We start from the raw sequence: 27,902 nt of genomic DNA on the forward strand, positions 1-27,902 counted from the left end.
CATAGATATCTATGCTCTCTCGCTCCACCCAGAAACGTCCATGTGCATAACAAAACCTGAACAAAACAAAGCAAAAGACCAAAATACAGGCAGGGGTCTGCAGCCCCCACCACACAGGACTAGAAGCCCATAGGTGATGATTAAGACGGATTTCATTTGTATAAGTCTAATGTTTATTTGTTTATTTTTAATTCTGGGCACAAGATGAAGCCAACGGGGTAAGTGTAGTAGTAGTAGTAGTAGTAGTAGTGTAACAAGTAGTAGAACTACCACTATCACCCCCACTAACAACACCACCACCCCTAACCCTATCAATAGTACTATATTTCAGTAACCAGTCCTCTATTTCACAGACTGCATTCTCGTTTCTTTGACATCTCAATGGTTACATGCTGCTATTCCGACATGCCGCTATTTCGACATTGACTTCTAATTGTCAGAATAGCGGCATTAACATTATTTTTTAAGCGTCCCACTATTCCGACATTTTTTTTTTCATTGTCGGAGTAGCGGCACTTTACTATTTTTCACTGTTTCTCATACACAAATACATAGGCCTATTAGAAAAGAAAAAACAAACCCTCCAAGTTTAAAAACACACCGGCAGCAGCGCACACTGATCTGCAGAGCTGAGACTGTTATTATTCTGTCACCTGAGTTTATCCTGCTGCTTTACATTGTTTTAACATAGGTAAAAGAAGAAAAAAAAGATTGTCTGGAATAAAGGGGCAGATTACATAAGATTATTCTTTTTTCTGCTCCCTTTTGTTGAGATTTGGGAGGTTTTTGCCTGATTTATTGCCCGATGCCATGTATAGCTTTCTCCCCCCCCCCTCCGCCCGTTGTCTTAGTTGTCACTTTGTTGTCGCTCCACAGAGCGCACATGGCTAATTAATATGCACGTGCTGACCATATGGTTGTGTCTAGGCATTCCGGGACGGAGGTGTGTTCACGTGCGCAACTGCGCACCATTCTTGGATCCAGTTATCAAAGTTGAGGTGCAGAGTTGTGCACGCACAGTTTGATAGATCTGAAAAAGGTGTAAATATTTTGGGCTGTCTTTTCACCGTAGGCCTAAGCAAAACATTTAGTAGCAGCAGTTTTACACTGCTTACTTACAGTTTTGATAAATGAGGCCCCAGGCCATAAGCCCAGAGCCCAGACGCTCACAGCTGCAGCTCCGCGGCTCATCCGCCACGCTGTCCGTGGTGCTGAAGGTGACAGGTTAACTTGACAAACAAACTGCAGCATAGTTCTGTTTGTTTATCATATGTGTCAGTTTTGTTTGCGACTTAGTAGTTGAGTTGTTGAGATTAAGAACATCACTCCCTCATCAAACTTTACAGAGTTAATTGGCAATAAAAACGATTCTGATATTTTCAGTTCAGGGTTAGAGTTAGGGTCAGTTGATGTTATGATGAACAGAATAATTTTACTAATGTGGTTCAAAGTGGGACAAAAGAATAAAAAGATCAAACCACCTCCACCTCATGTAAACAAGTCTTACATCTGATAAACAGAAGTCAAACAGAGGATGTTAATAATCTGGATCCTTACCTTCACTGTGGTGAAGCTGCAGCAGAGTCCAGTGAGGAGGCTGAATGACACAGAGCTCTTTATACAGAAACCTCACCGTTTGACTTGTCTTCACATTAAAGCAGAAGTAAGTGATATATTTGTGTTAATCTAAGTCTTAAATAGTTGTATCTTCCGACAGCAATCACTTCTATAGAGTGTTTGGTCTGAAACACGGGTCTGTCAGTCACTCTGCTCTGCTCTGAGCCCAGGAGAAAACTTTTATCGTATCCTACAACCTTTATCCAATGAGGAGAAGGAACGGCATAAAGGGGCAGTCCCAGCCGCGTCGCCAGACAGATTTCACTGGGGCACGTGCCCCAGTATTGATCTGCAGTGCCTCAGTAAAAATTTCACCAGTAAAAAATTCACTTCAGAGTTTTAAGTCTACATAGCATAGGCTACGGAATGCGCACATAACTACTTAATATGGTAATTTATTCACGTGTAGCGACTTCAGCTGATTTATACTTCTGCTCAACTTGAAGCTGCAGACAGAGAGAGAGAGAGAGAGAGAGAGAGAGAGAGAGAGAGGCGCTGTGAACGTTAGCCGACAACCATAGTGCGAATTACAGGGGGGTTTGACCCCCCCAAACCCTCCCAATTACGACTTCGACCCCCCTAAAAGAGGTACAAATAACAGGGGGGGGGGGGGTTGAAACATTTATCTTTCTTATTAGTAATCATAAATACTACAATAAACAGTATTTTCCATAGTTATGCCAGGAAGATGCTTGTAGTAAAATTTCAGACACCCCTAGTGGACTAAACCATTTCATTGCCTGAGCCTGACTGGCTCACATCCAAGTCGGTGCCTGCATTAAAAGAAAAAAAAGACTTCACGCCATCTCATGGAGCGCTGTAAATTAATGTAAGTAGCTACCAAGCTATTTAATACACTTACTAACTTTCAGAGTTTCAGAATTATATTGTGTCAGGTGTATGCCTCCTACCTTTTTTTTTTTTTTTGCTAGGAACACCAGGCCTTGCCTGCTCGTCCCTCTCTGGCGTCTTTATGTTGATTTTCATAATGCTGCTTCCTCTGACTCTTTAACGTCACTATTCCTTATCACGCCGCCTGTCAGTCCGTTTGATTTTTCTTATTAGAAATCGATCCATTTTGTGCCCTGTGCAGTCACTCTGGTTAGCGGAGCTATAGTAACCTGCAAGCTGCACTGCCGTCAGGTTGTAAACAAACCCGCATGCTGCGTTGCCAGGTTTGACATTTTCCCCCTTTTGGAAACAACATAATTGAAGTGAATGAGTTGAGTTGAATGAGTTTAATGCATGGTTTAATGTAGTTGTTAGCGTGTTTGTAGTGCAGTGTTGGGCTATTTGTAGCCTATATGTAGCACATTAAAAAAAAAGTTTTATAATTTCATTTTAATAGTCTGTGGTGGTTTAGTTGGGCTTTTATCTTTTTAATAATACAAAAAAAAAAGAAAAGAAATTGGTGACCTCAAAATCAAACTTTGTGAACAGTTTTCTTAAAATACTCTAATATGTTTCTCACTTCTGAATCAATGGTAAAGATGAGATTCACCATAGCTCTGGCTTTTGGGCCTATAGATAGAGTCCTATCTTATCCTTAGTTCCAATATTGGGACCAGTACAGGATGTGAATCTGTCTGGATTAGAGCATGTATGGTAACACATCTGCCATCATCTTTGCTATGTAGATAGTGTGTTTGGTTCTAGTTCAGCATTTTGTGGCTCTGTGTTTGAACAGAAATGAGGGTGTGTGGGGGTCTCACTTGCTGGCAGTTTAGATCTAGAATATTTTGTTGGTGACTGCAAAAGTTGTTTGTGTGGTACATTATGTGCCACATGAACTGTAAAATTGTGTAAAATTTGGTTTATCATCATCTACAGACTGTAGACATGTATAGTTTAAAGCACTATTTATGTTTTTTTTTATTATAAGTAAGTGCTAAAAATGTTTTTGCTCGTGCACTTTGCGCGCTCACATGAATTCTTTGTGCCCCAGGTGTGCCCCAGTACAGTATTAGGTCTAGTGACGCCCCTGGGCAGTCCTCTCTGTGTGTGCAGCCAAGGGATGCACGTGAATGTGGTGACGTAGGGACGAGGGCGGGGACTGCTAACTCCATCAGCTGACAAGAAGTTAGCCAAAACCACCGGATCGCTTACTTCTGATTTAATGGACAATGTGATTTATAACAAGTTCACTGATGATATGAGAAACAGCTCTGTGGCTCCACTCCCTGATTTTATCCCAATATCGCACTCAGCAGTTTCAAACAGGACAAAGTCAAAGTTAATGTGTAACTGTTCATGTGACAAAATATAAAAGTTCATGTGACTTGTGGAGAAGTGGGAAAAAAATAACAGTTGAAATGAAAAAAATGAATGGATCGCAGATTTAACTAAAACATAATTTAACTATTGCAACAGATCTTAATATAAAGTAATTTACATTTTTAATGTATCCTCAAAATGCAGCTCACACTCAGTGTGACGCTACTTTACAACTGTTTAATCTGTGTTCAGCCTGAGTCAGAGGTGCCGGTGTTGTTGTGGGACATTAAACTGCTGAGTAGATGAAAAGATCTGGGAGTATTGTGTTTGTGAAACAAAAGTCTGATGGCATTTATCATAAACCACATGGTTCATGAAAGTGAAACTAAACCAGCAGTTGTACAAAGGACCACATCTAGCAGGATAACGGCTCTGCTGAGTGACCAGTAAAGGTAAGAACTCTTTACCATTGTTATTGTCAGATTAATGTCAGACACAGACTGTACAGTAAGCAAACAAATCAATGTTGGCCCTGTTCAAAGGCAGACATATGGCTGTTCTCATAATAGTTGGAGGAATTTTTTTTTTTTTTGATGTATTGCAGTTTTTCAACATTTCTTATGACGGATATTAGAGCTCACTAAAACAGGTCAGGAAAGGGCTAAATTATGAAAGATATTGATGAAATACACATCATTCATTAGAAGACACCTAACCCTAAGCAACAACAACAACAAAAAATGTAATACCTTTTTACCCATTTTACTTTATCGTGGTGTTTGAAAACAGGGTCCAAAAATGGGCCCTAACAGGAGGATGTTAGTCGTTTTTACAGGATCTGAGGATTAATCTGTGATCAGAGGTCACTGGTGTTTTTGTGGTGGCATTGTGCTAAACTGCTGATAAAATAACATAAAATCTAGGTGTGGCGTGTTTGTGAAGCAAAGGTCTGATGGTCTTCTCATAAATCGTATGGTTCATAATGTGAAAACAGCAGCTAAAGAACCACATCAAGCAGAATAACTGGATGCTGCTCTCAGCTCTGTCATCTGTAGAGGTAAGAACTCTCTACCATCATTATTTTCAGATTACTGCAAGACACAGACTGTAGTTACAATGTAAAACCTGTACTAAGGTTTAAATAATAAACATGATGAATTCAATAAAATTAGTAATTTTTTTTGCGATTTAGTTTTTGCATTCACACATATTTATCCTTTTCTAGCCATGTGGCAACACCTATCAGGTAAGTCCAACTGTTTCATGATCATGAGTTTTTCCTATATTCTATGTACAGCACATTACAGTACATTAATGTATTTTATGTGTTAATGGTTTGTATTTGTCATTTATTATGATGAAAAGACCCCAGGAAGAATAGCTGCTGCGTGGCAAAAGCTAATGGGGATCTAAATAAACTAAACTAAACTAAACAGCAGTTAGATCTAATGTCTAATGTTGTTTCATCACTGAGAGAAATTAGGATTTGGAATTTAAATGAGGGACAGCTGTATTTCTAATTCTGATTTAAAACGATGGGCTGGTGGTACCGCTCGTCCAGTGCTGGTTCTCATGTCTGTGTGTGTGTGTGTGTGTGTGTTTAGTAAAGTATGTATAGTCATATAGTTCCCCGTGATTATCAAAGAGGTTTTTGCTTGAAATGCCCATCCGGATTGAGAATGAATCAAAAATAAATGTTTTCTCCAATTCATTAATTTATTGTTACATTGTTGCATTTTTCCAGTGGCGAGAAATGTAAGCATTGTGATGAGCGTTAAAGATGCTGTGTGAGGTTAGTGAGATGGTGAGATAGCGTCCCTTATTAGGAGGGTTAGGACATGGATGATACATGCTCTGTCTAAACAATAGGCCTATAGTTTTCTCAACTGCTCATCATCAAACAAAGCCACAATGTCTTTCTGTTCCCTGAAGGTTCACACACGTTTCTCTCTCGGTCAGTACGTTTACATGCAGAGCTTAATTGAGCTATGCTCAAATTTCGATTTTGGCGTCTAGTCGGACTTCTGTCATTGTCTCAATTGAGAGAGAGAGAGAGGGAGGGAGAGAAAAAAGGAAGCCCGTACCCTATTCTCAGCGTGAATCCGTCCCAGACTGGCGCGTCTGGTTGGGAACTGCAGTTGAGAATTTATTATTAAGCTACTACGTTGTTTATATTCAGTTTTTTAAGAGGTGACAGAAAAGTCAACAGGCCGGGGCGGCGTATTAACCCGCTGAAACAACAGGTGACGCCGCATGAGGGGCACTCAGTTGTCCAGTTATACTTGGATTAAGGCAATCATTTGGTGCCATCCCCTACTGGCAACTCTTAACCGCTTAGGACATCTCTGGAGGTCTCCTAAATATCTGGGGGAGTAGGAGTGAGTTTAACCAGCACTAGGACTCGGGAAGGGATAATTAATGAATACGTAATTTAAACGTAATAAAGGTAAAAGCCTTGCATAGTTCCTCTTTAAATATACAAACAGGTAGGCTACCGGCTGACATGTGTTTAAAACTTAACAGTTATATATATATATCCCAGTATTTGTTTAGTTTCCACTATAGTCCTGCATCAGATGTAGCTGGTGTTGCTGCCATAGACACACTTGTCTGTTCAAGACTATTCAGGTCAGTTTTATTTACTCAGTGGTAAAATAAAACAAAGGTTAATCTCAGGATACTTTCATATACAACTGTTCTACACCACACTTTGTGAAACTGTTGTTATACTTCTGTTGATGTTTGATTTAAATTACCAGGAGTAACTGAATGTCTTCTGTTTTAGAAACATAGAATTCATAGAATAGAAACATGACTTCAACACTCCTGACTGACACTACTGTTTTCTTGTCAGCTTTCAGAGGTCCTTGGAGGAAAGTACCCTGGGGGTGAGTACATGTAAATTGTCCACATGGTGACACCGTAGTTTTGTTGTGTTTCTCTGCTCATCAACACTGAACCAAATATCTCATGTATTTGTTGGATTGTGATGAAATGTGGTTCAGACATTCATGTTCCCCTCAGGATGATCTGTAGTAACTGCAGTGACCTCTGATGTTTCCTCTAGCGCCATCATCAGGTCATTGTCATGTCAGGGCTTCAGCTTCTGATCAGAAACCTGTACAACTAATGACTATTTCCCATCAGCCCCGACTGTACTCTGTGTTTCTGAACATCGCACCACAATAATATCAGAGCACATCTGGGCAGCCTCACAGAGCTGCTGGCATGGCTGCAAACTGATTAACTCTAATACTGTTATTTTATTGTCCCTTCTTTTAAAAAGAAAAAACCAAGAGGATCTGGATTATTTGATCAGTTATAAACCTGAAGTCGATGGGATCAAACATCTCAGAGTTTTGATCTATGGACCAGTTGGTGCTGGAAAGTCCAGCTTCATCAACTCTATCAGCAACACTTTACGGAAGAGAATGACCCAATCAGCTGGAGTCAGTGGTGGAAGCACTGAGAAGAGTTTTACTAAACAGGTACTTGTTATCTTGATTTTGTTCTTTTTTTTTCACCAGACACCAGGAGATCACTCTCCACTTGGTATTAACATTTTTGTACCTGGACCTGCATCTTTCACTTACATAAATAAAACCAACTTCAAAAAACATCAGTTTCGGGCTGCGTTTAGCTCGTGGTAGAGCTGCCGCCCCATGTTGAGGCTATAGTCCTCTCTCCATTGTGCTATCAATTAAAGGCATTAAATAATGTAAATAATCACTTGGGCGTTCACAAGGGTGATGATGTCACTGGTCATCACCCTTGTGAACGCCCACACAAGAGGTTAAATAGTGAGTCTCCACACCAGATAGTTGGACCAGTCCCAGCCTGGTCAGATGCGTACATGAACTGATGAAGCCTCTTGGATGAAGGTGAAACGTCTTCCCAGACAAATAACTAAGTCCAGTTGCTTTCGATTTAACCTCCTTTGAAATACTATGACCTGGGCAAATGAGAATATGCACCGGCTTGTTATGTGTGGTAGTAGATTACCCCCTACTGGACATTCAGTGTTAGTGCACGTGACTTACGTAGTTCCCAGCTTGCCTTGCGCTGTTGTTAGGGTCCGGGCTTCTTCTTCTTCTTTTTCTATTATATTCCTAGGAATTCTTTCTTTCTTTCTTTCTTTCTTTCTTTCTTTCTTTCTTTCTTTCTTTCTTTCTTTCTTTCTGTCTTTCTTCCTTCTTCCGAGGAAGTCATACTTCCCATGTGCGAAAACTCACCAAACTTTACAGAAACGTCCGACCCCATGCCAGATTTACTTAACTCCAAGGACATGGGCACAATATGTGTTTGAATTTTTAAAAAAAATCCTACCAAAGCAATGGTACATGCTACAGTTTTGCAACTTTCACCAAAATGTCGCCTCAATACTGCTGAAACTTTTGTCCACTTAAAGGGATAGTTCACCCTAGAATGATATTTCGCTCATTATCTACTCACCCTCATGTTGACTAAGGGCTGGAAGAAGTTTCAGAGTCCACCGTCCCTTCTCTGAGTTACAGGGGGTCTTGGCGTAGCAGTGCATGTCCACATAACGGTTGCAAAGGGACACCGGAGCTCTTCGTAAAAAAACACACACAAAAAAACATCCAAATACCTCCATGCTGCTCGTATGTAATGTCTGTCTTGTGCTGAAGCCCCAAATTGCGTAATTGTCCCGAAAAAAATTAAATAAGTCTATATTTTAAGCTTGTTTGTAGCGGAAGCTTCTCACCCCCTGTAACTCAGAGAAGGGACGGTGGACTCTGAAACTTCTTCCAGCCCTTAGTCAACATGAGGGTGAGTAGATAATGAGCGAAATATCATTCTAGGGTGAACTATCCCTTTAAACTCATTACAAATTATGAAGTCCATCACTCTGCTTTTTTTCAATAACTGACATAATGTTTATGACACGTTCATGACTATGTCATGTCACTCTTATGACGATACCTTCAAGTAAAGTGTAACCCAAAATAGTTATTGGTATTGCTAATGAGAGCACACGCAGGCGGCTGCTGAGGGAGAAGGACTTGACCCTGGCCAGCGCTATAGAGGCATGTCGTGCAGCTGAACTGAGTGAATGGCAGTTGAGATCAATGGAGCAGGAGTGATCTCACTTGGACAGTGTCAATGTGATAGGAAAACGCACGTTCAACAGACCACCTGGCACAATTCAAATGCAAAAGTACTTTATTCTTCTGTTAGGAACTTTGTTGCAGAAGGACATCGAAAGTGCAGAGGCAGCAATAAAATGATCCACATACACACATACCACAGATAAACCCAATACAATAATATCACACATTCCTACATACCACACATTAGTGCAAGTACATGCAACAAAGGTTAAAAAGGACACATAAAAAGATAGAATTAGTAAAAAAAAAACCAAGTTAATAGAAAAGGTTGTGGTGGGAGGTAACTGTTGAGAAGTTGGATTGACGTGGGAATGAAGCTGGATGATGCTCTCTTTGTCCAGAGTGGAAGTGACGTGCTGATGGTGATAGGCTGTAGTTGCTGTGTAGTGTGTGTGTTGTATCTGTGGCAATCTGTGTCCCTTTTTTCTAGACCTGAGTATTGTAGATGTTGATGAGTGGCTCCTGTTCTTCACCTATGATTTGATTGCTGAGTTTGACTATTTTGTTTAGACTGTTTCGGTGGGAAATGCTGAATGCCCTCTCTCCCAAGAGATAACAGAATAGACAAAACAACAATCAAATAAATAAATAAGATAAATAATGGAAAATAAAAATAAAGAGAATTAAAAATAGAATAAAGAAATACCAATAAATGTCACCCGTCTGGAGAGCAGACTCCCTTCAAACAGTTCTGAGGGTTGCCCGGTGATAGAGGTGACAGGGATGGATGGATCCATTACGGGCCAGTGACCTCCTCAGGTTGCTGTCCCAAGCAGGATACCCCCCCCCCCCCCCCCCCCCCAAAAAAAAAAAAAGAAGAAGGGAAAAAACAGGAAAGAGGAAAAGGGGAAAAGGAAAAAAAAAGAAAAAAAGGGGGCTACCCACTGTATCCCGCCGGGGCCCCCGTTTTGGGCCGCCTGGCTGCTGGGCCGGGTGCGGGGTGCCCCCTCGCTCGGTCCAGCCTCATCATCCAATATCTCAGTTTATTGTATCTCACTTAACCAAGTCATACACAACTCGAATTAGAATAATGGTCTCTGTTTTATATTATGCTGTTCTATGCTTTATTAAGCTATGTTATGTCATGTTATGTCATGTCATGTTATGTTATGTTATGTTATGTCATGCATGGACACATGCACACACACACATACACACTCACGCACCCACCCACATACACACACACACACACACACACACACACACACACACACACACACACACACGTGATAAGTCTCTTGTCATCTTGTTTGTCTATCACTGTCACTGTCTTGTCTTGTCTTATCTGCACATAAATAAATAATAATAATAAAAAAAAAAAAATGCTGAATGAACCAAACCAGGCTGTTATGTTGAATGTCAGGATGGATTTGATGAAGCATTTATAGAAAGCAGAGAGAATTGTTTGATGAACCTGAAGTTTGCAAAGTTTACGGAGAAAAAAGAGACGTTGCTGACATTTAGAAAAAAGGTGCTCGCTGTGTAGTTGAAATGTGAGTTTGTAGTCCATTGTTGTACCGAGGTATTTGTATGATTCAACCCTTTCTATTGTTTCATTGTTGACAGAGAGTGTGGGAGTGGTGGAATGACCATGGCGTAAGTCAATGACCATTTATTTGGTTTTTGAGGTGTTTAAGTCCAGGCAATTGTCTCTACACCATAGAGCAAAAGACTCCAGTTCATTTTGTAACAGTCCGTCAGTGTTGTTGGTGTCCAAGATAACAGTGTCATCTGAGTATTTGATGTAGTCTATGTTATTCCCGGGATTGAACTTCTGCAGTTGTCTGTGTACAGTGTGAAGAGTAATAGAGATATCACAGAGCCTTGAGGGGATCCAGTAGAGATTGTCCTTGGTGCACTGAAGTGGCTACTCTGTGGTCTACTTGTCAAAAAGGAGAGGACCCAGAGGATCACGTGGGGATCAATGTTCATCTAGAGCAGTTTGCATCCCATCAGGTGTTAAATGTACTGGAAAAGTTCACAAAGACCAGCCTGACAAGGGACTTGGGTTTTTCCAGGTGGGTGAAAGTCCCATGTAGCAGGGTCAGCACTGCGTCATCCACGCCCCTGTGCCGTCGATATGCGAACTGTAGTGGATCAGTAAACACACTAACATCAGCCTGCAGCTGGGTCAGAACAAGCTTCTTAAAGCTTTTCATAACCAGGAAAGTAAGAGCAGTCGGTCGGTAATCATTGTTGTTTGTGGGGTTGCTCTTTTTCTCGACAGGGCAGATGATGGATGACTTCCAGACAGAGGGGATGGAGTCCTCAGCCAGGGAATGGTTGAACAGTGAGCAGAGGACCCCGGCCAGCTGACTGCTGCAGGCCTTCAGCAGGCGCCCGCAGATCCTGTCAGGTCCGGGTGCCTTGTTTGGTTTTATCATTTTCAGTGTCCGTTTGACCTCCTCTGGCTGCAGCTGCAGGTAGACGGTGGACTGAGTCGTGGTGGAGAGCTCTGCAATGAGCTCCTCCCGCTCCTCCGTGTAGTCACACTGATCAAACCTGCAGAAAAAGTTGTTTAGGTCCTCTGCCATGTTGACACAGGCCTCTGCATGTGGCGCTGTCATGGAGGGGTTTGAGAGGCCTGCAAGGCTTTTAACCCCTGGCAATGGCCGTCATCGTGGCCATTGCCTCGCTGCCGCCTCCCTCCGCAGCGGATGGCCGCGGGGGGGCCCCGCACGGTTACGTTACGGTGCTGCCCTCCACCTTCTCCTTATATGCCCTTTTGGCTGATTCTTTATTTTTTTTTCATTAAGTGTAGTTTTTAGGGCTTTAGTTATCCAGGGCTTATTGTTGGGGAACACTTTAACAGTCTTTGTGGGAACAATCATCTCCTCACAGACTGTGATATATGATGTGACTGCCTCAGTGGCAGTGTTAATTTCGTCAGACGAGACGAGACGAAAAATATTCGTCAACGATGGTTTTTTTCATGACGAAAACGAGACGAAGACGAGATGAAATCAATGCCCTTAAACACTGACTGTGACGAAATTTACACGCATTTTTTGTTGACGAAAAAAGACGAGACGAAATCTACTTAATCAAATAAAAACTTAATAAAATGTGTCTGTGTTTTTCGTCACAGACTTTTAAATTACAATCCAAAAAAGTCACTGGATGGATTGATATGCATCCAGGACTGGATCACTGGATACATGTCATGTTTTTCTCCTCCTGCACTGCTGCCGTGTGTGTGTGTGTGTGTGTGTGTGTGTGTGTGTGTGTGTGTGTGTGTGTGCCTGAGTGAGGAACACACACACACACACACTGGTGCTGACTGTGCTAAGTGCGGCGAGTAGGCTACAAACTGGCTATTGGGGGCGGGGGGCGCATGGCCATTGCAGGGGGGGTGCGGGCGCTGTAAACCGGCAGCGGAATCGCTGCGAAGCTCCGAGCAACGGAGATCATGTGCGAGCCGGAGCACCTCCCGTTCACATCATTGCATTTGTCAATCGCTGTGTTTTATTTTGAAAATTAACCGGATTCTCTTGCTGTTTCTTTGTGCGACTTCCTGCCCGGCTTGACAGCATCGCTGGCGGCTCGCGGCCGCTGCGCTGCTGCTGTGAACTAGACTAGAGCGATATGGCTCCGGTGTGAACGACACAATCGTTAACATCAGAGGGCTCCGCTTCTCGGCTACTCACGGCGCGTCTGCGGCTGGTGTGTCCCTGGCGTAGACGCGTCTCCGCGCTGGTCGGTCGCTTCTGCGCTGTGTGTGTGTGTTCATCTCTGTTTAGATACTGACAAATAGCCTACACATAAACGCACACACAAGCTGGAAAGTTGGCTCATCTGACAGCTGCCTGTCAATAATGACATAAATCTTGTGAGATGAGTGAGAAAAAGACTAAAATGAATCTATTGGTTTGAGTAGATTAGTTGTGATTAACATTACTGTCAGTCTGCTTTCAAAGACTAAAAAAAGACTATTGACTAAAACTAGACTAAAATACTTTGGATTTTCTTTGACTAAAACTAGACTAAAATGCCAAGACTTTTCGTCGACTAAAATGTGACTAAACAAAAAAGAATACAAGCTGACTAAATATGACTAAAACTTATAAGGGCATTTGACACAAGACTAAGACTAAAACTAAATTGAAAAATAGCCGACAAAATTAACACTGCTCAGTGGCTTCCTCAAGGCAGTTGTTCTCTGTGAACACCTCCCACAGTGAACAGTCGAAGCAGCCTTGAAGTTGCTCCAGCACATCATTATCCCATAGTTTAATCTGCCTCTTGACTACGCCCTCTGTCTGCAATTTTGTGCGATATGATGGGATGAGGTGGACAATGTTATGGTCTGCAGTGCTGAGTGGAGGTTTACTATAGGCCCAGTAACCATCTTTTACGTTGCCATAACAGAGGTCTATTGTTTTATCAGCTCTGGTGGCACAGGTGACATACTGGTGGAAGGAGGGGAGGGTTTTATTTAGTCTACAGCCATTAAAGTCACCTAGAATGAGCACAGGTGAGTCAGTAGAGGCGCTCTCAAGCTGGTGGACACATGACGCTATGGCCTCTGCCACTCGTGTGACGTTGCCTGATGGTGGGATGTACACAAACACAAGTGCCAGATGACCAAACTCACAGGGGAGGTACTTAGGTCTGCATGACAGCGCAAGCAGCTCAACGTCAGGTGTACAGCGAGAGTCTATGTCAGTGGCAGTCCTGCTCCATGCCTTATTAATATAGATACAGAGCCCACCCCCCGTGCCGCTTCTGACTGCTCAAAGTGTCCCAAAACCATCCAGGGAGAGCTGGGAGTCCGCTATGGTGTTGTCCAACCAGATTTCCGTCAGGCAGATCAGGCTCGCATCTCTATATGCCCACTGACACGAGATGTTGCCATTTAACTCGTCCAGCTTATTACGCAGAGAGCGGACGTTGGCGAGCAGAATAGAGGCGAGTGGTGGGCTCTTCCGTGTATCGGAGAGTCTCTACAGCCTCTGCCTCACTCCCCCCCTTCTTCCTCGCTTCCTCCTCTGACCTGCTCCGCGCAACCCGTGGCAGGCTCCATGATGACTGGGCAACACTTCGTCCCAGTTGGGTAAAGTCATTGGTGCTCTCTGCAGAGAAAATGAGGTGTCCTCCCAGAGCACCGGCTGAGAGTTCGTTTACATGGGGGGCAACCGCCATTCCAACATCTCACTAGTCCGACATAGGCTTCTAATTGTCAAAATGGCAGCACTTTTCTATCAAACGTCCCGTCATTCTGATTCCTATGGTTGGAAATATGGTATTTTTTTCTTTTTTTAAACATCCTGCCGTTCCGACAATTCCTTTATTAGTGTATTTTTTCCCCAAAAGATTTTGCGCTGGTTGGGTTTAGACAATGAAGAAAGGAGTTGGTTAAGTTTAGTAAAAAGAGCAGGTAGAGGCTAGACAGGCAGAGTAGTCCCTGTCTGCGCTCTGCTGCGTAATTACTGCGTGATTGCTGCCAATCACTTTTCAAGGGTCTGCAACAATCTATAGAGTTTTTCCTCAGTGGATGTGAGGGTCCAAGGGCAGAGGATGTTGTTAGGATGCTGTGTAAAGCAGCTATGAAATAGCTGCAGGGGCCAGTGCTCTGTGCGCTTGCCCCGTGGCCCTACTAAGACCATTATTATTAATCTGTCAAATTTATTCATGTGTCTTTCAGTATAGAACCCATAAGATCAAGAAAGATGGAGGAGGGTTCTACTCTGTTGTTTTCAATGACATCATGGGTTTGGAGGAGCATACTGGAAGAGGAGTCAGGGTGGACGACATCAAACTGGCCATGATGGGACACGTGAAGAATGGTTACGAGGTACGACTGTCACACTTTTACCATTGTTTGGTAAAACAAAAACATTTTAGTCAATATTTAACAATATTTAATATTTGATCTTACAGATGTTAGATAATGACTGTTATTGGTTTCTGGTAACTGCTCTGTGGGTTTTAAAAGAGTAGGTTTTTATTGATTGATTGATTGATTGATGCAATTGAACATGTATTCTATAATTGTATTTTGAGTAATGTTGCAGCTCCTTTCTTTAAAGGTATATTGTGTAAGAATTACTCCCATCTAGTGGTGAGGTTGTAGATCGCAAGCAACTCAGTCGTATTTTTTATGCTGCATTCAGGTTAAATCGGTTAGATGGCAGACGGACAACAGCCGCTGCACGTAACGGCATAAACAAGCCTCTATGTAAACAAGTGGTCCGTCAGCACGAGGCAAAACAATACACGTGACAATATGTTGTCATGGCGGGGACGGTGCGTGGCGCAGTGGGTAGAGTGGCCGCCCCATGTAGAGGCTACAGTCCTCACCGCAGGCGGCTCTGGTTCAAATCCTGCGTTGGGCAGCCCTTTCCTGCATGTCATTCCCCCTCTCTCTGCCTCCCCGTTTCCTGTCTATCTCTACTGGGTACTATCAAATAAAGGCAAAAAGCCAAAAAATATACTTTAAAAAAAAAAAAAAAATGTTGTCATGGCGATGTGGTATTGTTTACCTGACCCACGTTTTACCGTCTTTCTATGGACTTCTGTGACTAAAATGACATCTGGTTTGTTAGCGACGGCCGTCCGCCCGACTGCAGGTGAATGCAGCATCAGTGTAACGCTCCATTCCTCCTCACTGCGTTACCGCGGTGACTTTTCACAGACGCCACCTCCACCTGAGCCGACAGCTCCGGTGTCTCCGCTGAGTTTCCGTGGTTTCCTACCGTCACGCTGCCACTGAACGTAAAAACATGGCGACACCACATGGCAGCAGCACCGAGCTTACCCGCTCCATGGAGATATGAATGATATGAACGGCTCATTCAGAGCTGAAAGGAACACTTCACTTTGTTGATGGGGGGATTACTGATTAATGAAAAACAGACTTTTGAACGGAATAATAGATTTTCGTTAATAGATACCAGGAGAAGTTACACAATGTCCCTTTAATATCCATACTGCTGCTGCATGAACAGTGAGAATTATAGTGTGACAGTGAAGATATTAATACACAGACTCAATGAGTTCAAATGATAATGACCAGAGTAGAAAACATCATCTACAGCTTCTCCTGTCCTGTCTGAGCTTCACTTTCAGATGTTTCTATTGGTTCATCACATCAGCCGTCACCAGGTTAAAGTTAAACTCCACTGTGGTCAGTGTTCCTGTCTCTGAACAGTGACTTCAGTCATTAATAATATGTGACATCACTGTACAGACATTTATGAAAATCAGCTGGTGATGAGGTCACAAGAGAAACTTTTTCTTCATAGTACAGACTGTATTAAGTTCATGTCTCATTTATTTGGATTTTCACATTATTTTTCAGTTCAATCCCTCGTCTCCATTGTCCAGTGATGATCCTCACTACAACCCTTCACCTTCTCCAGATGATAAAGTCCATGTTCTGGTTTGTGTCCATTCTGCAAACTCAGCAGAAATTGAGGCGTCAACTCTGCAGAAGATGAAGGAGATCAGAGAGGCAGCCAGCAACTTGGGTAAGAGCAAAGATCAGAGGTGTTTCAGAGATCAGAGTACACAGCTACAGATAATCAAGTCATAGCTAAAATAACAAGTCGGCCAAGTTCAATATCTATATAATGTAACTGATTTGATGGTTGTGCATCATTAGCACCAGATCTCACGACTCTCCAGATGTGAGGATCATGAATATGATCATGTTGGAGCTGAACTTCTGGACTTCACTGTGAATGAACTGTTTAAGTTGGTTGAAGAAGCCTCTTGTCTGGAACACCTCCATGTGTTGAGTGTTTTATGTTTGTTGGGATCTAGAGACTAAATCAAACCGCCTGACAAATATTGTAATATTCTTATAATATAGAACAGCAGTTTCCAACCTTTTTCAACTCAGGGCCTAATGCAAATCTAAAAAATGTTTGCGGCCCACCTCCATCCCCATAAACAATACAGAGGCCAAATAATGTGTTCTCAGAGCTAGAGTTGTCACGAATGAGTAACCACGGTACTATACCAGACAAAGTATCACGGTTCTGGGTAATATCATGATACTATATTATTATTTTTATGAACTGCAATGTATTTGTACAAGTTATAAATACTTATTAACTAGGCCTACTTATAATGTTGTTTGGTGCATGATAAACATAATACTGGTGAAGTAGGAATTAGACTGAAACAAATATTTTTAAATAAGCAATAAAAAACAAATAAATGAAGTTAGAATGTATATGGTTGAAAATAAATAACCATTCAGTCTCTTGCACATTAATTTATGTTTAACATATAAATAATCAACTTAGGATAAAAACAAATCCACTGTCTTTAAAAAAAATCTATTTGACAATAATGCTTCTTCTCCAACATAATAAACCATAGAGGACAAAATACATTGAACAGGAACTGATTCCCTGTGAAAACTATATTTTTATGCATTAGGTGATTTATACTTCTACATCCTTTAACTCTTTATTCCTCAGCCTGTACACGGAGCATATAGCCTGATATTAGCCAATGAGAAAATAACAGAGCTAAATTAATTAAGTGCCACTGACGACGACACCGCGGCAGAGAAAAATGTGACGACGGCAGCTACAGTATACGTCTCACTCTCTTTTTTCGGTTCTCAGTCTTGTGAGCTCGAAACACACCCATCTGTGTTTTTACAATGAGCCAACTACTGTACAGTAGTGCCACAGATTTCTCATTCCCCACCTTCTTTGATTGAGTGTTGCTGGATGATTTCTCGTGAATAAACGGGCAAGAGCCTATGTCACTTTCGGGCTGGGCAATAAAACAGGATATCCTGAAATAACTTTTCCTCGATAGAAATAGACTACAAGACGCGGCCGATACAAAGTTGATAGGTTTCATTCATCCATGTTTTGACAGTGTGTGTGTGTGTGTGTGTGTGTGTGTGTGTGTGTGTGTGCGTGCCGAGCGTACCCGTTTAGAGAGACACGCATCTGTATGGGACAGGCTTTTATTTAATTTAGAACAGACCTTATGCTCAGCAAAAATGGAAATAGTCTAATATAATAAAATGGTTCTGTTGTTTGGCCACTGTTTAAAAGGGTCCATGGCACTGGTCCGACCTTCCATTAGTCCGACCTCCCATTAGTTCGAACTCCCATTGGTCCGACAATCGGAGTAATGAGAGTTCGAACTAATGAGAGGTCCTCATTAGTTCGAACTGGACTAGTTAGCATTAGTCCAACTCTCCATTCTTACCGTTCACTATGCATTTATATCATTATTCATATAGGCTCCACCTGTCAATAAGACACACGTGGAAGAAGAGGTGCAGTTTAACGAGGAGCTGTCATCACGACTTTTACGCACTGCTGCGCGCTCATTAGTGTCCATAATTAAACCATGACACTCATATCAAATCAAACTTACATTACAGACAGGTGGATTGGGTTCTCTGTCTCTCTCTCCCACTCCGAACAGACAGACGGACGCAATCAGAAAGGAAACGGAGGCTGCACATTGATCCTTTTTTCCTTTCTGGGATTAAACGGATCATGTGCAAAACAAGCATTTAATAACATATAACGCTCATTATGCTTCCAGCCTGTCTAGCCTCTACCTGCTGTTTTTACTAAACTTAACCAACTCCTTTCTTCATTGCCTGAACCTAACTAAAGCCAAATTTACTTCTGTTTCCCCTCTCTCAGTCTGCTGTCAGCAGCAGTGGCGGCTGCAGCAGCCTCGCGCCCGTGAAGTGAGCTCAAGCCGGCCAGGTTCAGCCGTGCTCGAGCGGAGGGGGGGAGAGAAAAAAAGTGTAGCTATTTCTTTTACTCTGTACTCTGGGAGGGGGGGCTTTGATTATCAGTTTACACATCTTGATCAGCATTTATGATGGTTGTGCGCCATCTGACATGATCTGGCTCCTTTGTGGGCCGCGTGTGTGTGTGTGATGTGCGTTTCTGTGTTTCTGGGAGCTCTCTCTCTCTTTCAGTAATTCTCGTTATTTTGTTCTCTCTCACAGAGAAAGAGAGAGAGAGAGAGAGAGAGAGAGAGAAAGCTGCATGCTCCTATCAATGGAAGAGCTGGTCAGAAAGTAGCAATGAATGACAGTTCGAACTAACGGGACCACCCACTGGTTCGACCTCCTATTGGTCCGACTTGTGGTTGATTTTGTCGGGAGGTAACGGGAGGTCGGACCAATGGGCAGTTCCCGTTTAAAATAGGTCTGATCGATCCAGAGCAGCATTCATTTACAAGTTTAATCAGCACCAATTAAACTTCTTCTAAATAAACATAAACATTCAATAACTGGGTCAGGTCGGACCACGGGCTTCTTTTTTTCCTCTTCTTCCTCACAGGAGAAATGAGGTGTGCGCTGCGCTGCGGTCACCTCGCTTCTCTCTGACGCGTCGGTGCTCTGTTTGTGATTTGTCTGCTGCCTTGAATCCGCCCTTTATACGTGCGCGTTCACATATTCACAATAAGATAAACCAGGGTTGAGTTACCGAGTTGATAACCAGCGTCGTGGTACCGCTGATCCGGAGTGACAGTGTTGTGAAAATCGCTATGAACTGGTGCTCTGCAATCTCATAGTTTCAAAGAAAATGGATTGATTGATTTTTACTTAACGAAATGAAACAAAAACAATATTATATTAATATGTTGTTGTAACTTTAGAAAATATAATCCAGGGGGAAAAGGCTTACAAACATGGACCAAAACGGCTGATACGCACTACACATCTTATGAACATGATGTAAAGTAGTAACTTTATTTTTTATATATTTTTTAAATGCAACCTCTAAAACTAGAATGAAAAATATTTTACTATGTTCCACCTTCTCGGCTCTATTGAAAGTAATGAGTTTAATAGACATATTAGCAATGACCAATAGGTGTGCTTGTAATAATTGCAGTGACGACAGCTGGACACAATGTAACACATTAACGACACATTAGCATCCTCTTTATCTCTGACCAATGGGTGTGTTTGTGGATACTTCACTCAAGTACATTGTCAGACAAAAGTCCTGCCCCCCACAGTAGCCTACAGTGGGTACTAGTTTCATTTGGACGGTTTCACGTGAGATTCACGCGTGAGTCACGGGAGGCTCACGCGGATTTTTTGTGGAGGAGTAATTGTTTTTGTGGAGGAGTAATTGTGTTTTCACCAGAAGCTGCAATGTGCCCAAACAACCGCCAGGTGGCATCTGTGAGCAGCAGATCGCCTCTATAAGACAGCAGCACGGAGCACTGAACACGAATGGGGAATGCAATATAATAATAATACAGTATAGTTTTTCAATGAGAAAAATGTAACGACGGCAGCTATACGTCTCACTCTCTTTTATCGATCCTCTTGTCAGCTCCAAACACGTCTGCACCGCGATTATGGACCACAGCGTGGTTTTCCACACAGCAGTTAATTAACTCAGTGGGCGATGCTGCCGGTGTGTTTTTAAAATGAGCCAACTACTGTACAGTAGTGTTCATTCCCCACCTTGTTTGACTGAGAGTGTAGCTGGATGATTTCTCATGAATGAACGGGCAATAGCCTATGTCACTTTCGGGCTGGGCGATAAAACAGGATATCCTGAAATAACTTTCCCTCGATAGAAATAGGCTACAAGATGTGTGGATATAGGTTTCATTCATCCATGTTTGACAGACAACACAAACAACCAGTGACAGGGACGGACTGGCCTTAGGGCAATATGGGCAAATGCCACAGCAGCCGCGACCGAAGATGCAGCCGTGCTGATGTGACCGCAAAAAAAAAAAGTCAGTCGGGGTCAGCTGGTTTACAGCCGGCCGACTCTGAAACACTCGAGACACAATAACATTAGTAACGCAAGAAAGGTATAGTTCACTTAGTAGAGCAGCTCTCACTGTAAGCAAAGATTTTATTTCAGTCTGGGATCGAATCCCAACGTGCAGTTTTAGTGAACAATGCATTTTCTCTTATCATCATTATTATGATCACTGATAGCCTATATGTGCGGCTATATATACCGTATGTGTGTGTTTGTGTAATGCAGGAGTGCTTTAAAAAAAACACAGTTGTCTGGACAGTAGGCATTTTTCTCACAACCGACCTCAAAAGCGAGGGCAGGTCCACCGAAGCATCATTCCGGTTTGTTGCCGCTCCACAGAGCGCACATGGCTACTTAATTATGCACGTGCTGACCATATATGGTTGTGCTGTGCTGAGGCATTCTGGGGGTGGAGTATGAGGTGTGTTCATGTCCGCACCATTCTTGGGTCCGGTGTGATTTATCAATGGAATATTGCGGAGAGTTGTGCGCACGCACCGCTTGATCAGTGTTTCCCACAGAAAAAAAATAAATAAATAAATAAATAAATGTGTCCACGTCTCTGTGTGTTTACGTGCGGTGCGCCCGCACGCGAGAGAGGCGGCAGGTTGAGAGGCTGACTGGCGGAGATGAGAGCTGGTGAAACGCTAGCATGGTTATTTAAAACACCATCTCTGATCTCTGCCTGCACATAGACAGACACAGGTTCACATACAGACAGGGGCGCACGGCAAATGCAGCTGCAGCGCTATTAAACTAGAGCAACAGCAACTCTCATATTTAAATTGTGTTTTATATTGATTTCATATATTTCACTGATTGCAATTAGGCTATAGAATGCTAGTGTGTGTTTTATTGAAAGCGAGGCTAGGTGAAAATCGCTTCAGTGTGGTTTATATGCAGCGGTCTGTAGGACCAGCTTATAGACACATCAGCGACACATTAGCACCTTCATTTATCTCTGATCAATAGGTGTGCTTGTGGATACTTCAGCCCTGCCCCCCACAGAACTTCACACAGCGGTTCAGTCAGCTTAGAAAAACCGGTTCTTACAGTAGCTACCTCTCCTCACACTTTTCATAAGCCGGAGGACAAAACTAGGCTTCATTGTTTCGTTTCATTTCGTTAAGTGAAAATCATATCTGAATTATGGAACTAAAAATAAAATAGGCCTATCTTTAAAAAAAGGATCCTATGATATTTATCCTAATTGCATTATTTTTATTCAAATGTGACTGAGACCTTTATCTACCTAAACAGAGGGTAACATGAATAAATATCCTGTTTTGTATTTTTCTGGAAACTGTTACATTATGTAACGTGACCGCGGCACTCTCTCCCCCCTCTCTCCCTCCCGAATTGGGCATATTATGATAAATATAACTGTAGATGAAAACAATAATTGAAGAAAAAAATATTGTCGGCCCGAGGTATAAATGCCCAGAAATCGAATGTTTCATTTGTGTAAGTTGTAAGCTTCAGAAACCATCACACATGGAAAAGTCACGGACTGAGAGACCTGTAGTTTTAATGTAAACAAAGTCATTTACGTAAGAAAAACACAAACGTCTGTGTGAGACCATCTGCGTGGTTCTAGTGTTAACATTGTTAACAGCCTAATGAAGAATGAAGAAAACATGTTACAAATGAACTATGACCGAATTGACAGCAGAAACAGTGTGCACTTATCTCAAGGAAATTTAAATCGAATGCAACTGTAACTTGTAATCTTGGATGAGAGGTGAAACGTCTTCCTAGACAAATAACCAAGTCCAGTTGCATTCGATTTAAATTTCCTTGAGATAACTATGACCAGGAGTCCGGGACAAATGAGAATATTCACAGGCTTAGTGCATGTGCACACGCCGGCCGGAGTCACTCGCAACAATGTAGCTTTCCCTCGATTAAAGTAGTTCTGTCATCTCCCACTTTGTACCGGATAAGAGACAGCACCCGACAGATATGCTAAATGTTTGGATGCAACAAAGTCACTGTTAACAAAATCTGCATCTAGTCTGTCCCTTCAAGAGCAGCTGCTGACAGATGTGCATTATTGCTCCGCTCGTGAGTCCAGCAGCATCGGGTCCAGGCTGCTGACACGGACGGAGCGATCGTCTATGAGTGGATTGTTACATTCACCAGAACTTGCAGAACTCAAACTACTCAAACTTGGAGCCTCCCAGCCAGACTACAGGAGAGATCAAAAATATGCAGGGGACCCCCAAAAGGCTGAGAACCACTGATCCTGTTGAACGTAGGCTACTGTAACCACTGTGAAACAATAAAACAACAACATTGATCTGATTGACCGGCGTAGCGGTCCCTCTCTCCATTCACTCTCTAGCTCTCTCGACCACAGCTGCAAATGAAGTACCTATGACCTATGAACAGCGCCACTCTCCATTGCAGCTACGTTGTGGTCAAACGTGGAATTATCCCAAAATCTTTTGAGCTGCATCTCAGTACGATGCTTCCACCTAGTGGCTACAGTGTGACCTACAATTTCACGCAACGCGTGAATCCCGCGTTACGTGAGGGAAACATCCAAATGAAACTAGTACCCACTGTACTTCACACAGCTGTTTGCTTTGAACAGAAAAACCGGTTCCTACAGTAGCTCTCCTCACACTTTTCAGTTCATAGGCTAAGTGAAGAAATGTCGTTGTGTTTCATGTAATACATTTCACATGTAAGGGGAGCTGAACATACAGCGGGCGCATGGCGTCTGTCCGACTACCCATTTCTCCGACCATACATTTCTTTATTTTTGCAACCATTAGTCCGACCTCCCACTTCTCCGACTTAAGTAGCCCTAACCCTTAACCTTACCCTAAACCTAACCTCAACACTGTAGAATGAGTAGTCGGAGAAATGAGCCGTCGGACTTTTGGGCAGTCGGACTGATGTATGCTCCCCACATACAGCCTCCATTCAGGCATGCGTAAAACACAGATTGAGACCACTTCATGATGTTTAGTTTTTTTTTTTTGTGTTCATTTTCGTTTCTTTTGGATTTTTGTGCGTATTACTGAGCCGTTTTGGTCCATGTTTGTAAGCCCTTTATCCCCTGGATTATATTTTCTAAAGTTGCAACAATATATTCACACATTCTGTGACATAAACTGTAAACTGTTTTCTTGTCTGTAACAACATCTCTGTCCCGTCTGTCCGTCCTGGGTGAGGGATCCCTCCTCTGTTGCTCACCCTGAGGTTTCTCCTGGTTTTCCCTGTTAAAAGGGTTTTCCATGGAGTTTTTCCTCAGTGGATGTGAGGGTCTAAGGACAGAGGATGTTGTTATGATGTCATGTAAAGCCCTTTGAGACAAACTGTTTGTAAAAACGGGCTATACAAATAAAATTGCCTTGCCTTGCCTATAGTAATATAATATGCCTATATATTGTTTTTGTTTCATTTCGTTAAGTAAAAATCAATCAATCCGTTTTCTTTGAAACTATGAGATAGAGTACCTAAAAACTAGAGCACCAGTTCACTGTAGCGATTTTCATACACACACCCAGTCTCGCTTTCAATAAAACACACTTGCATTCTATTACAATCAGTTACCACGTTTACATGATGTTTTTTAATTTGGAATTAATTATTCTGAATTAAATAGTTTGGAATTAAAATATCCTCCTTCGAGTTTACATGGAAATAATAATTCCAAATTGGGGTTTACATGGAAAACACATTAAATAGCCTTTATTTAATTCTGCTTAACGTCTGGGGGTCGGGAAGCGTTCTGATTGGACAGGGGGTACATGTGTTTACGTATTTACGTCTACCAGAAGAAAACAAAGAAAACAAACTCCATTCTCAGTGTGTGAAGTGAACAGAGCTGCAGCCGCGAGCCGCTGCGCTGCTCCTAAACTTTACAACAACTTAGAAGCAGAAAGTTTCTCATCTTAACTGCCAGGATGGCCTATTGGCCTTCCCTGGGTGTTTGAGCCCGGCCGCCCCCGCAGTCAACCACTGGGGGCGGCCAGGCGGGGAAGGCGAAGCTCACTGATAGCCTTCCCCGCCTGGCCGCCCCCAGCGGCGGCGGCGGCGGCCGGGCTCAAACACCCTCACTGCCAGGATGGCCTTCCCCGGGTGTGTGAGCCCGGCCGCCGCCGCTGCTCCGGCGGGGATCCTGGCAGTGAGCTTCGCCTTCCCCTCCGGAGCAGCAGCAGCGGCGGCGGCCGGGCACCGGGGTCTGTGGAGCGGGTTCATGAAGCCTGGTTGTCCAGACCAGCAATCGCTCTGGTCCCGACATGATTCACTCACAACACTGCGGCTGTAACGTTATGTTGTGTGTGTTGTAGCCTACTTTTCATGGTTAAGTTATCACCGCGACACACAGAGCAAAAACAATATAAAACACAAATTTTAAAAAAATTACAGTTGTTTTTGCTCTAGTTTTTTGTTTGGATAAGCTTCATATTTAAAAGTGCAATGTTCAGCTGTCAGAAATGAAAAGCAGCCTCCTCTTGTCATATTTGCAGCAACACTGTTGCTTCAGGCTGTGATCAGCTTTTTTGTAAGCTATCGCTCGTTGCCTACTTTCCATTAAAACAACCTGCTGCTCTTGACTGAAATCAGCCCGTTGTCGCTCCATTCTACAATTAAAGTAGCATCAACAAAGTCACTGTTAACAAAATCAGCATCTAATCTGTCCCTTCAAATTGTGTGTTTGGAGCAGCTGCTGACAGATGTGTAGCTATTATTGCTCCGCTCGTGAGTCCAGCCGCATCAGGTCCAGGCTGCTGGCACGGACGAAGCAGCTTAGAAACTGTTTAAACGAGCGATCGTCAGCTATGAGTGGATTGTTACATTCACCAGAATTTGCAAAAAATAGATATGAGACAATTTACTCAAACTTGGAGCCAGACCCGGCCAGGCTACAGGAGAGATATGGAGGGGTCCAGGACCCCCATGAGAACCACTGATCCTGTTGAACGTAGGCTACTGTAACCACTGTGAAACAATAAAACAACAACATTGATCTGATTGACCGGCGTAGCGGTCCCTCTCTCCATCCACTCTCTAGCTCTCTCGACCACAGCTGCAAATGAAGTACCTATGACCTATGAACAGCGCCACTCTCCATTGCAGCTACGTTGTGGTCAAACGTGGAAGTATCCCAAAATCTTTTGAGCTGCATCTCAGTACGATGCTTCCACCTAGTGGCTACAGTGTGACCTAACGTCCAAATGAAACTAGTACCCACTGTAGGTTGCAGTGGGTGCATGTGGGTTTTGTTTACAAGGGAGTAGCATGCAGTGAGAAGCCGGGAGGAGAGGAGAGGCGGCCGCTATACGTTTTGGCACCGCGGGGTACCGTGGCTACTGTGGGTATTGTGCAACTCTACTCAGAGCACTTATTTACATTAATGTAAAAGACAGAACATCCAGTATTGAACTGAAAGCATGGCTTGCTGATGCTGCCAGTTCAAGGAGCATCCTGACTGAATCCTGTGATCTGCTGGTTGTTGTTTCACTTCTCTCTGACGCAGCACCCCGTGTGTGTGTGTGTGTGCAACGCTGACACGCATATTCACACACTGTAACCCTGCATCTACAGGAACCTTAGTGCATGTTTTTCACGCTGTAGATGAACCAATATATGAGACATGTTACAGTAATGCAGAATAAAAAACAGGAACAGCTCAGTGTTTTCACAGTCAGAGTTTTCTCCTCCACTTTATAATGCGAAGCCTGCAAAGCTAGTTCAGGCAGACAACTCAGGCCGCGCCCATCCTGATCAGCTGATCAGTCACATGCTCCTCGCCCAAATAGGGCGGGTTATTTAAATCCCCCCACCTTACCTGCTCATCCCTGGCTATGCTTCTGCTGCTACTCCGCTGCTGCTCTGCCTTCTCTACTGCTGCTGCTGCTGGAGCCTCCTCTGTCTCCTCACTGACCTGCTGCTACTGGACACTCAACCCTCCGCCTCCAACACTAATGAAAATATTTCGCTGGGTGTCCGGTGTGAGGCTTCTTTACAAATGATGGTTTATGAAATAAGTCCGACCTGGTCAGATTGTCTGTTTTGGGTCAGACTTATTTCATAAACCGCTCCTCATGTTCACCATTATTTTAGCTGCCATCGGCTCCACTCATATCCTCCATCTTTTCCAACTTTCACTTCATCCTTCTTAAAGCAGAAGTAAGTGATCCGGTGGTTTTGGCTAACGTCTTGTCAGCCGATGGAGTTAGCAGCCCCCGCCCTCGTCATGGATCTATTGGTCCTCGTCCCTACGTCACCACATTCACGCGCATCCCTTGGCTGCACACACAGAGAGGACTGCCCCTTTATGCCGTTCTCTCTCCTCATTGGATAAAGGTTGTAGGATACAAGGAAAGTTTTCTCCTGGGCTCAGAGCAGAGCAGAGTGACTGACAGACCCGTGTTTCAGACCAAACACTCTATAGAAGTGATTGCTGTTGGAAGATACAACTATTTAAGACTTATATTAACACAAACATTCACCTGACTTCTGCTTTAGCTCAAACAAACTATAGACGCTCAGCAGGAGGTGCTCCAGCCTACATGCAGCCACAGACGGCAGACTGACAGGCTGCTGTCGTTTTAATTTCTGCTAGAGGAAATGTGACCACAGCCAATAATCGTAATTACGGTGCTGATTTGACATTGGTTAATCACCCAGCCCTATATAATGTATTTGATATCCTTTAAAAAATCCACAAAAATCTCACTATTTTGAAAATGATATGGCGGCCCACTTGCAGTACACACAGGTTGGGAATGACTGATGTAGATATGACTTTCTACATGTACAGGAATTCCCCAACTGGCTGTTGGCACCAAAGTTGATGAGGCCTGTGGTGAAACTCAAAGGGATCTGAGGAACGTCTACAGGAGCAAGTACATAGAGAAAAAGGTGAATCCCTGTCAGTCTCACCAGTCTGTTATATCAATGTTTAATAATTTCAGGTTGGATACAGTATGTTGAGCTTTACAATCTGTTTCAGAATATGAGTTTAAGACTTGTGAATAGACTTAACTATCATTTATTTTAATCTCAGATACAGGACCTCAGCGCAGACCTGGGTATTCCAATAAACTTCATCTTTCCTGTGAAGAACTACAGTGAAGAAGACTCCATTGATGAGAACATTGACACTTTAATCCTGAGGGTTCTGAGGCTGATTATTGACTTTGGAGAGGACTTCATCTACAAAACATTTCATCAGAGTCAGTGA

At 43.0% G+C, this 27,902-nt stretch overlaps 1 protein-coding gene across 1 annotated transcript; it reads left to right on the top strand.

Annotated features, from left to right (window-relative positions):
- Window positions 1-204: 204 nt before the first annotated feature.
- LOC146960057 (interferon-induced protein 44-like) lies at window positions 205-27,902 on the top strand. Its single transcript, XM_085772649.1, has 6 exons — window positions 205-218; window positions 7,118-7,319; window positions 14,608-14,757; window positions 16,264-16,432; window positions 27,480-27,580; window positions 27,726-27,902. Exons 1-6 carry the CDS (start codon window positions 205-207, stop codon window positions 27,900-27,902), a joined length of 813 nt encoding a protein of 270 aa, XP_085628775.1.

This window comes from Trachurus japonicus, unplaced genomic scaffold (genome assembly GCF_045865225.1).
Source record: "Trachurus japonicus isolate A0001 unplaced genomic scaffold, Traja_1.0 AP030749.1".
In the NCBI taxonomy this organism is placed as follows: Eukaryota; Metazoa; Chordata; class Actinopteri; order Carangiformes; family Carangidae; genus Trachurus; species Trachurus japonicus.